The sequence below is a fragment of the Vicugna pacos genome, chromosome 7 (assembly GCF_048564905.1).
Source record: "Vicugna pacos chromosome 7, VicPac4, whole genome shotgun sequence".
NCBI lineage: Eukaryota > Metazoa > Chordata > Mammalia > Artiodactyla > Camelidae > Vicugna > Vicugna pacos.
The window spans coordinates 68,366,892-68,379,072 of NC_132993.1; the positions used below are offsets into that span (position 1 = coordinate 68,366,892).

The 12,181-nt window shown below is 36.6% G+C and overlaps 1 protein-coding gene across 3 annotated transcripts in view; it reads left to right on the forward strand.

Annotated features, from left to right (window-relative positions):
• SEMA3D (semaphorin 3D) overlaps positions 1–12,181 on the forward strand; it is a 178,581-nt gene that overhangs the window by 130,073 nt on the left and 36,327 nt on the right. For all 3 annotated transcript variants that reach the window (XM_031679711.2, XM_072965104.1, XM_072965105.1), the window contains exons 10-11: positions 8,112–8,226; positions 9,416–9,485. In XM_031679711.2, coding sequence (XP_031535571.1) covers positions 8,112–8,226; positions 9,416–9,485 — 185 coding nt within the window. The remainder of the gene's footprint in view (positions 1–8,111; positions 8,227–9,415; positions 9,486–12,181) is intronic.

Sequence of the window (12,181 nt, forward strand, 5' to 3'; positions counted from 1 at the left end):
AGGGCTACTTAGATAGATTTCTGTTTTCAGGCAGTTAACCTGATAGATTAACATGTAAATAATGTGAATACATGTTACCCTAAGCGACATGTCAAAAACCACGTGTACACACACACGCACGTCATCTATGCACCCTGTGCTCAGGAGTGGAAGAATGGTGGTGTGTGTATATGGTGGAGGTGGTGAGAGGCAGGTTAGTTACCAAAGATTCCTGAGAAGAGATGGTATTTTATTGGTTTTAAAGGTGAAAATTACTATTACTCAGCCGTCATTTTTAGCAATCGTTGTACTTTGAGGATGGATATTATTTCTAGACATAGGAGAATTTGGAGATACATCTGTTGAAAATTGTGGGAACAGTTTGAACAAGGCAAGTCTGGAACAAGAATTGTGGACAGGGACACACACTAAATAGTGAAGAAACTGACTTAGAAGATAATGTCATAAGGTGCTATTGATCAGTGGCAGCCTTGGGGGAATAAGTACCTTCATCCAAAGACTCTTTTAAACTCAGTATGTTTCTCATTGTAAATGGCAGAACACATTTACTAATGAGTTATTTTTCAGTAGTATAACTGCTTTTCAAACTACTTTTTTCAGTTTTCTCATATTTAAAATAAAGTGCTTAGCCTAGAATGCTTTCTAAAGTCCTTGCCAGGCTCTATAATTCTTTGATTTGAACAGTCAGTGTTTTCAAGAATGAGATGGTGCACCTCACACCCTGGACTGCTCTCACAGGTGGTAAATTACAGAGAGCTTCGAGGTGAGGTAATGAATGCTACAGGTGAAAGAGCATGAAACAAACCCTCTGAAAAAATTTCTGTCTGTTTACTTTGCAAGTTGGTCCTTTCGGATACTATTATTTCTGTGTGATGTTCACTGCCCTGTATGTGTGTGTTTGTGTCCCTTCAAAACCTGTAAGTTAATGTGTGGAAATACCAGTCATTTCAGTGGGGCTTGCTTGCAGCTCTCTGCCTCAAGGCTGTTTTGCATTATTTTTGGATTCTATTCATTTTTGGAAGCCTTGCCCATTTGCTGACTTCGGTTAGCCCACTCCGGATTCCAGCTGTAGGTTATGCCAGTTCTCTTTTTTGTTCTGCAGTATTTCCTTTTGTCCACGCCAGGAATTCAGTTTGGATGGACCTCTCACATAACTTGCCTGGGGGTCTAATTAATAGCCCTTTGCTTCGATTCCACTTGCATTGTCCGTGTTGATATATGGTCTTATTTGGACAATTACTGCCTTTGAAGATTTGTGTTTTTAGGCCAATGACACTTCATGTATTTATTGATTGCCCCCGAATTGTGGGGATTTTTTGGCTTACTTTCAGCTTGTCGCTTACAACCTGCATGAGAGATTTAGAGCCCACGAGGTACAGATGTGCTTTTGCTTCACTTCCATCTGTTTTCCTGTCAGAAATTCCTAGGCAAGGATTTATACAGTAGGCTGTCATTTTTCTATTTTGTTTTCATTTAAGGAACTCTGATCCTACCTGAAAAAGAAAAAGGCTGCTGAATATGCCTAGATTTGCCTAAATTTAATCTGTTAAATCTTAGACACTCAAGTCTTTAGCACAGTGTATTACCCAAGTCCTGCATTTCTAATAATCTTTACAAGTTTTTGAAGTAGTTAGAAAAACTTGTTCTCCATTTCGATTCTCCAATGGCAAATCAAAAACAGTCACCTCTCAACACTAGAGTTCCTTTTAAGAAAAAAAATAATTTTTTCTTTTGCCTTGAAAGCCTATTCAGAAGTTATCCCTTGGAAACCATTGTGTTCAATACCTGTCATACAAGTTTTTGTTTGTTTTTTCTTCTCTCTTCCCCTTTGAGATGTTTGAGTTTGCCTAGTTTTGTTTCTTCCACTACTTGGGTATTTCAAGGTTACTACTGGGTAAGTAAAAGACTCATTATTCTTTTCCCTTTTTGCTTTTATTTTTAGTGGTCAGACTTTTTTTTTTTTTTTGCATCTGGAAGAAACAGTTAAATGAAACGTAGTTACGACATATGGCTGAAGAAGACATAGGCTGAAAAGGAAAGTACAACCTAGTTCTCTTGTTTGATTCAGTGGGTAAAACTTCACTATGTTCCATGAGTGCATTTAGTTTATTACAATATCCTCATTTCAGCTCTTCCTCTCAGTTTAACAACATATTTTGATACATATGGCCTGCCCTTCTAATGAGGCTCCTGGGATCTTATTCTGGCTTTGACTTCTTGTTTCTACCACGTCATAATCATAGTTTCAAGCCTCTCAATAGGCCATCGTGCATCTGAATTATCCTTATCATTATTATTTGCTTACCCAGCCCATACACACCATCTGCATTAAGTTTACAAAGTGTCTAAAATCCGTCTCTAGAAACAACTCAGGGAGGCAGCACAGACAGAAATATATTGAACAATTGCTCTGCAGTGTCTATTGCTGGCATCATATCTCCAGAATTTCCTAGTGCAAATTGGTCTTCAGGTGATTTGAAGGCATATCCTAACACAAGATTACTGAAAACCTGCAAGGTACGGCAGTTATTATAAATGAAAAATCAGATAAAAATATGAATGATGTATTGAAATGCAACAGGCATTAACTTGAAGACACAAAAGTATTAAATTGCCCTAATCTTTCTGAATCTGTAAAAAGGGTCAATAGAAAGCCTGAGTGTTTGCCTTAATGTGATAGTTTCCGTTAATGGAAACACAAATGTTTTGTATTATAGTGTTTAGATCACACTTCAGAAGAAAGTGGATAGTGTTAGTTCAGGATAAAATCTCTGAGATTAAATGTTATTGATGGTGGAACAAGGGAGAGGGGTGCACAAACATACACAGATTATGGTTTAAGTGCTTCAGGGAATTCCATTCTCCTGTTTGCACAAAGATGCTGAAGAGCTCCATTAGGCAAAATAGCTAAATTTTCAACAAAGGAGAATTTATAACCTCTGACTTCACCAGCAAACCGTTTTTTCCGCCCTCTTTTTAAAAAGTGCTTTAGGTGTGCTTATGTATTAGAAAAGACTGGTGCCCTTCAACTTATGGTTACAAATTTCTGAATGCACATCTGAATTTTAATAGGATACACCTTGTTCACAAATGTCTTGGAGATTTCGTTGACTTACAAAATCTTTAGGATTTAAGAGCATAGGTGCTGAACGTCAATTATTACACTTTCCAAGAGCTTCTGTTTCTCAACAGAAAGGTGAAAATGACAGTATTTATAAAGTGCTGAGAGATCCTTGGAGAGGACGGTATATAGTGATAAAATCATGTTTAACAGATGAACCCGGCATAGTGACCCAAAGGTCAAAAGATACACTCAATAAAAGTTCATGTGTGACAGCTCGTAGCTACTCTACATGTCTGTGTAAGATTTATAAGGACTTGAGTTTGCTGTGACGGTAGAAGGAAAATGGACTCACCATTAACCTGCCTCCTGACTGATGTTCTCATTAGGAGAAACCAGGAAAAACCAGGAATTAGAAGATCATAGTATTTCATCATATGCAGCCATCACCAAATCAAATGACTCAGAGATACTATATTTTAAAGCTGCATAAAGATTGTAAATTGTGTTTTCTTTTGTTTTTTGTGTTTTTCTTTTCTCTTTTCATTAATCACTTGAAAAGTAAGAAATATTACAAACATATAAAAAGCTATAAAGAGTGAGAAAACAGGCAGCCTCTGCACTCACCACCCAGACTGAACGCATGTGGTCAAGCTTGTTTACACTTAATTTCTTTGCTACTTTCATCTGCATCTTTGTGCAGAGGATGGTAAGGCTTTTGGCAATCTGACCACAAAGAAGCTGTGATAAATAGAGTGGAGACACACAGAAGTGATGGGTGACTAAAAGCTGCTGATTCTGACATCTCAATAATAAATCTATGGTGTTAGTGAAATGGTTGTGTTCTTTAGAACTTCACAAAAATAAGCACGGAGGTGACAATTTAGTACAAAAGTGGTTACTTCCCTTTCAACCCTCTTCTGGGCTTAAAGTTCTCAAGGGGGATTTTGTGGATTTGCAAACAAATCCAGGGAGTGAGAGCTGGCCCACAAAGTCAGTCAACTGACACTTCCCTGCAGGAGAAATACAGCTCCCTGTGAAGTGAACTTTGCCATCCCGGGTCATGCTTCTGGACGTCTGTAAGAGTTGCTGTCCAGTCATTAAATGCTTATAATCCATTCCCGAGAGCGATTACTCCAGAAACCAAGCTTGTTTCCCCATTGACAGCAGGTGGCTTTCATCTTTGACCTGGATTTTTTTGTTTGTTGTTAATCTTTTTATTCTTGAGAAGGAAGGAAGGAAGGTTGCTAGACGGGTAAGCAAGAGCATTTAAGCACTCATTTGTTCAAAGGATTGCAATTTCCATTTGTCAGGTTAAAGAAAGGTATGCAGGTACAGTATAAATCCCTTTCTGTTCAACAAATTTGGAGCTCATAGAATTAGAATTTTTTCATGGTTTGTCTTAAATATGGGTGATAATTGCACATAGAAGAAGAGACAGTGTTTGAAAGTGAGTCATTTCTTGTCACTTTTACCTAATAGAATGTTTAAAAGAGAATGTGGTTGCTCATTCTTGTGAAGTAGTGATGCACATGATTGTTAAAGGAATGTTAGCAGCAAATATTTGATGAATCTGTTTAGTTAGCAAAATAACTTGAGCATTTGCTCTGTGCTGGGGTAAAGCAGTAAACCAAACCTAGTCCCTGGCATTATATTTATGATAGCTGATGTCTCTCTTTATGTATATTGAATTAATGCTATTTTTAGTTATTTATTGCTGACTCTCAAAATATACAAGTATAGGCAATGCAAATTTTATAAATATTAACATAAATCTGTAAGAAGAATGCATTAAAATAGAAAGGCTCTAACTAGAGTTCTGTTTAGTACAACTGGGCTCTGCTAAAATAAAACCATATAAAGGCTAAGTATGTAAATTAAAAAATAGCTAAATCAAGGGTCACGAGAAAGGTGAGGAGATAACTTATATTTTTAAATTCATTTTAAAAATCTCTGAATAATTCCAAATAACACATTTTCTCTCTGGAATCTTACTGTACATTAACACAGAATCCATTATTACATTAAGAGGAAGCATGAATATTGTTGCCCATTCATATTAACATCTGAATTATGTTAAGTGATCAGAGGATATTAGCAGTAGAAGTGAAAGTCATGCCTAGAAAAATCTACCTCCACATCTGCTGACGTCAGTAATCATTTAGTAGCTACCTGAAGTGTTATTTTTATTACTGAGCAACGATACTCAAATGATAGAAGCACCATATACAAAATATAAATTTAAGAGCAGTTCTAGACATGTTTGCTTCTGCAGGGTTATTATATGAAATATGTATTCATTTTCTTTCAATTCTTTGCTAATTACTAAATCTTTTAGAAATTCTTCATTGTGTACTAAATTACACATAGACGCTTTGGCCTGGTATCAAAGCCTTTCTTGATCTTACCCCAACTTACTTTTGGAACATTTTCCTCTATTTCAATTTATCCCAGTCTTCTAAACCAAATTTGCCCTAGTTCTCCATACATGTTCTGAATCGTCTCACCTGTTTTTCTTTCTCCCTGGTTTCTAGCACCTAGAATATTTCCTGAACCAATGCATGTCTGAACCCACCTGTAATTTTAAGACAGTATTAAAGCTAACTCTTCAGGGAGATCTGTCCCCATTTTCCCAATGAAGAAATTTCAGGGAAGACTCAAATTCTTTGGCATTTATCTATACCTTAATCTATACTTTTCTAAGGATTTTTGCCAGTTTTACCTTATATTTTTAATTATTCACTAATCATTAAACATGTTTTTAAGAATACCTGACAAGCAGGATGTTAGTGTAAGCATATCTGGAGTAGATATTCGGTAAAAGAATTAAGAGAATGCATTTTCTTGTAAGAAGTGAGAACTATTGGAAAACCAACAAGATGTTATTTTGCTTTTTATTATCACCATGTGTTAGCAATTCTAAACAGTACCAGTGACAGAATACTACTGCCAGAAAAGTCTTTTGTTTGTCCCAAGTTCTAAACGATTGCCATGGTTACCATTGTGTTTCCATTATGTATATTTATATGTAAACGTGTTTGTATAGTCAGTCCCCAAGACACATGAACTCAGCTACATACATGTTTCAAGAGTAAGTTCACAGTGACTTGGAGTCATTTAAAATTTCCAACAGTGAGACATAGTGCAAAGTGTGAGGTGTGATTCTTTGTTAAGTGCATATTTTAAGTTCATACTAATTATTGAACTTGAATGTTTTTCAATTTTAAAATCATTCTTCTTTTAAAATTACTTGTTATAAACCTAAAGAACAACTCAAGGAAAGAATAGTTACTACTCATTTATACAGAGCTACTACTGAACATACTTCCGTTGTTTAGCAGAGAGGGATGTAAAGCCTGATTCATTCTGGATGTGCGGTGCACCCCTGGTGTTAGGTGCTTAGGCTGTAAAGACAGCTGCGGTCTCTGGCCTCAGGGACCTGGCCTGCCCTCTTAGCCCTCCCACAGATCTGAGAGCCCTCTGCTCTGTTAGCATCATTACATCATCTGAGAATTTGGATTTCCATTTTACCCCCATTAATACTCAAAGGGAACTCTCTCCCTTCCTTTCCCCCATCCCCTCTCCCCCTGCCACTTCTTTCTTCAAGAATAGCAACTATTTATATATGACTTTGAATTTCCTTGTTTGGAGTGGTCATTTAGCTGCTTTTCTCTGATTTAATTTTCAGAGATAAAAGAATCACCGGGAAGATAGTCCCTACATAGTCAGACCTCAAATTTGACAGTGAACTATGTATGAACTTTATGGAACGTAGACTGCATGAAAGACAAAACTTTTTTATAGAATTTATATTTAAATGGAAATACATTAATGGGCATAATGGCTTCATAAGTAATTTTTCAAAGTCAAAAGTACTTAATGTATTTATACCATGAAACAGTCTTATTATTTATTATAAGCATAGCAGATCTAGTTAGTCAAACAAAAAAAATCATATTAAGTTAGTGTTCACAGAGACATGTTAAATTACAAATAGGACAACATCTTTTTATGGTGAATTATTAGCCTAACCCTGTTTGTTCTAATTGATTTAAATGCTTATGTTTTGCTAAATGTGTAAACATTTTTTTCATTTTTTACTGAGGTATAATTGGCATACAACATTATATTAGCTTCAGGTGTACAACATAATTATTTTATATTTTTATATGTTGCAGAAGAATCACCACAGGTCTAGCTAACATCCATCACCATACATAGTTACAAATTTGTATATTCCTTTAGCAACTTTTAAATATGCAATACAGTATTATTAAGTGTGATCACCATACTCTGCATTACATTCCCATGACTATTTTTTAACTGAAAGTTTGTACCTTTTGACTCCCTTCACCTATTTCACATCCCACTAAAGAACATTTTTAATTAAATATTTCAGAATAAAATAGAGTGAAAAAACATCAATTAGTGTTTAAAACAAGATTGCTTTTATCTGTATGTTCATGTTGCCTTGGTTTTTAATTAGTCAGGTTCTAAATTTGGAAAGGACTATTTTTAGCTCTATACCAAGGCATATTTCTAAAGGATGCAAAAATTGATCTAAATCATAGGCAAAAATATATAAGTTATTGCTAACATTTTTTCAACGTAAGTTGCCTGGCCTTTGCTGAGCACTTTTTTCCACTTAATCATCAAAATAACCGTATTTCAAGGCATTACTCATATTTTATGAATGGCAAAACAGAGACTTGGAGAATTAAATGGCCTTTTGTAGGTCATGGAGCAAAAATTGGCAGAGAAGGGAGTAGATTCCAAGGCTGCCTTATTTACTGCCGGCTTACACACATCTGCTCGTTCAGCAAAGCTATGGTGTTTACATTGCACACGAAACTGTGAGAAAAGCATTTAATGTTGAGGGACAAAAATGCCTTTTCCCTTCTTTGAGAGTTCAAGGACTTAAATGTGTAAGCTCTCTGTCTTTGTAAACTAGGACATTAATAAGACACTGCCTATGATAACCACCAGTTTTAGTTGGTGATAGAATCATGTTGGTAAATCTGTATCTTTTCTTTTTTTCTTTCCCCCCCAGAATGATATAGGAGGACAACGCAGCCTGATAAACAAATGGACCACTTTTCTCAAGGCCAGATTGATTTGCTCAATTCCTGGAAGTGATGGGGCAGACACTCATTTTGATGAGCTTCGTAAGTCATGTTTCTTTCTTCTTAAAAAAAAGGTCTTACTGCCTAATTGAGTAATTCAGCATTTATTTTAGCCCCAAATGCCTGATTATAAAGCCCAGGACAGTTTGCAGGCGTGGTGCTCGCTAAGTTCGTACACGCAAAGAGCAAGGAGTGCTTTATGTCTGGGTGCACGTTGTAATGAAACAGTGCCTCTCTTTGTAAGCATCCTCAAAGTTAAGAGGGAAACAAAACTGCAGTAGGAGACAGAAAGGTACTAGCTCTGGGACTACAAAGTCCGTCCACCCTACACGCACTTATTTAAGAAGCCACTGGCTATCGGTAGCAAGAACTTGGGTTCCTTATTCTGTGGATGCCCTCTGCTGGAGAGCCCTGGCGAGCCGGTGAACTCTGTCCCTACGGCTTGTTAGTAAAAAGGGCGCTCAGAGAATCATTAGAGCCTTCTCTTCCATTTACCCGCTTTACTTCTCGCAAAGTTAATTCTAGGAGGAATTTTTCTGTTGTATATTAGGTTAGTATCATTAGGTTTTACCTTTTGAACTTTATTTTTTTGGTTCTGTCATGCAGTGTAAAAATGATTATATCATTAAATTAACATTGTCAGGTTTACAGTATTGAAAGTATGTATTCAATAGTCATGGATGGTCTCTCATGTTGTATATAAGCATGTTCACCTCTTAAATCATATTTTAAGGAATATTATTCACACATACATTAGTATCAGTGCTGCATAAGTGACTACACAGGGGATACTGCTCAAGGAATTAACTAGTCTAGCTATTTTCATATTGTTCCCAAATAGGCAATTAAATTACCGACAAGTTGACATAATTATAAGACAACATTTTTTTACACTGAAGGGTAAAAATAACTTATGTTTTTAGTTTCTACTGTATGAAATCACATACTCCTAATTGGAAACAGTCATGGAGATTATCAAGTGAACCAATCCATTTACAGGTGATTGAAGTAAACACCTTAAAGGTTAAGTGTTCAACTCTGTGTCACATAGCTAGTGAGAACCAGTCTTTTACCCTGAATTTCTTATGTCATAGTATAATGACTTCCACTGTTACCCTAATTTTATATAGTGTTTAGAGTCCCAGGAGTATTGCATTATTAAAGAAAATGCATACATGGAATATTGAAAAATACTAACATAGTGAATCACTTTTTTTTCCCCTATTAATAGAGGACATTTACTTACTCCCCACAAGAGATGAAAGAAATCCTGTGGTCTATGGAGTCTTTACCACAACCAGGTAAGTTAAAAAATATGCTTGCAGTCCTTTTAGAGAATTGTTGTATGTAAGAAAAGAGTTGTATGTTCTTTTTGTCTCTTCCTTTTGTGTGAAAAAAACACACTTTTTTTCATGTTACTTTTTCGTTTAGTGTTTCCTAGAAACCTTTTAGTATTAACACATAAAGTGTCTCTGTTTTTTTACACCAGCAGAGTGTCCCTGGTATCAATCACCATCACCAAGGTTTGTTGAACCCATCCCCTGCACATAAGACGTGCCCATTGTTTCCTGCCCTTTGCTAGCACACATAATGCTTCAGTGGCTAACCTGGTATAAACGATGTTCCCTGTATGAGCAGGTGTATCTGTGAGCTAAATCCTTAGACGGAAATTACTAATCGCAGAGGCATGTGCATATACTAGTCATAATATGTACGTGGAGCTGTGTGACACAGACGTAGCACTAAAGACACCATCTCACTCATCGTCTGGGCTGTGATCATGAGATGACACTCAGCTTTCAAAGTGTCACCCGGTGCGCTCTTACTTGCAATCCCGCATTACTCTACAAAGACGGGGTGTGGCTGTTCCAGTCCCCACGTCATCACTGCTCCACTGACTTAGGCAGAGGAAGTTTGTGTGACATGTACTTGCCCAAAGAAAAGTGGCCAACTATTAGTAATAATGGGGCTAGAACTAAAGGTGTCTTCCTAATTTCTCCCCCTGTGTTCTTGTCTTCTTTCTTCCTAATACTGTCCTGTCCTTGTCACTGAGGCTCCATGACTTCCTTAAAAGTTGTCTGAGCATCTATGAAGCTTTCCCGAAGAATATATGGATCTCAGTTAATCTTATTTAATATTAATTTTGTTTAATTTAGTAACTTACATTTGACTGTGTTCCAAATGCACCTTGATTCTTGTTACCTCTTATTGCCTAAGTTACATCCTTTGAAGTGCTTTTCACATTTTCCACCTTTATCAGTGTGTATTGATACCAGTATTGGAGGATTGGCAGTATTGGCATTAGTATTAGAGAAGTGGTCTTGTTGCTTCCCTTTGAATAAATTCTTAAAATATTTCGTAGGCAAATTATAATTTATTTTCTGAGACATTACTATCATTTCATTCACAATATTTTATGTATTAACTGAAATGTATGTACTATTGGTTTGGAATATATCAGAAAACAAAATGCTATTTGTTCCTTAAAAGATATAGAATGTGAACATTTAAATATGAGAATAAAGACGATACCCTAAGGAGCTGCTATGCTGAACTCTGTGTTTATACCAACTGATACCTGAACTGAAAGGGTACAGGAAGAGTAAGTGCCTGCAGTCGCTCACGTTACTCATCTCCACCCTACTTCTCTCGGCATCTTTCCAGCACAGGATTTTCTTTGAAGTCACTGGGTGTTTCACACGCGGGGCACAGATGGGTGCAGGGAAATGTAGCCCCAAGGTAGTTCTCTTTTTCTCCTACTGAGAGTCTGGCCACCCAGCGTGTGACGTTACAAGTCAGCTCTTTGTCCTTGGTGTACTTTATTGTTCTGTTTTTAATACTGCCCTGAAGACTCAGGTAACATCGGGTTGCCAGTCGCATCCTTGCTCCAAGGAGAGGATGTAATTAACCCACAATAACAGCAGTACCATTAAGCACAATGCATCGTTTCTTTAAAATACCACAGGCAGATCATGGGGTTTTTATGGGAACATCAGCTGCCTTCTTAGCAGCTGGTTTTCTCCCAGCTGCCTGTTTATCACCAGCTCCCAATACGTCCCATTAATGTCATTCGAAGAATATTAATGATGGAGTTTCTCGCTAGAGAAGCCTAAGCTCCCTTGCGTTGTGCTAAGATGATGTGTTTTAGGGAGCATAAAGGGGGGTCTTGTTTCAGAACAGGGATCGTTGAAAGTTTTAGACTCAGAATGTGTCTTTTAATTTCCAGACATTAAACAAAAAGGAAATACCTGATGACAGGGCTGACGATGTTCATCATTAGTTTACAAAAATGTGCAGAATTCCCATGGAGCTTTCTGCTGCTTGCTTGTGCGTGCTCCCCTCCTGTGGGATCACCATTAGTGTTAGCATCAGATAAGTTACATACATAAACTCAGAAACTCAAAAGGAGCAGCAAAAGATCATTTCAACATTTTTTAAATTAATAAAAATTACATAAGGAAATTATTAATATCCAGTATTTAGGGATATTCACTCACTTAAAGAAAACAGATAAATGAGATGTTTAGTATTACAAATCTAAATATTCCTTTTTAAAAAAATAAGTAATGTAACTTTTTATTTTGTAAGTTCTTTAGAAGGCATTTTGCTGTAATAACTTCAAGTACAATTCAAGAACAAGTGAATAGATGTTAATACTCTTTCTCGCATATTACTTTCTGTTCTTCAATATTTTAAATCTCTAAGCAATTCCTATTTATCCGTTAAGGTCAGTTTAGATGGTATGTACTCCCTGAAAACTTAACATCTGCGTGCTAGGTTACCTTACTATAATTACCTGTAATGCAACTGTTACCAAACTTCATTCTATAAAACTCCTTGAGGCTGTAAGTTCCTTGAGGACAGATGCACATTTTGTCTGCAGCTGTCAAATAGAATGTCCTGAATAAATTCGTCCACAGCACCTGGCAACAGCATGTGCTCAGTAACTGTCCACTGAATGAACCTGTGAATGATTGAATCATGTTGCTTTTTTTTT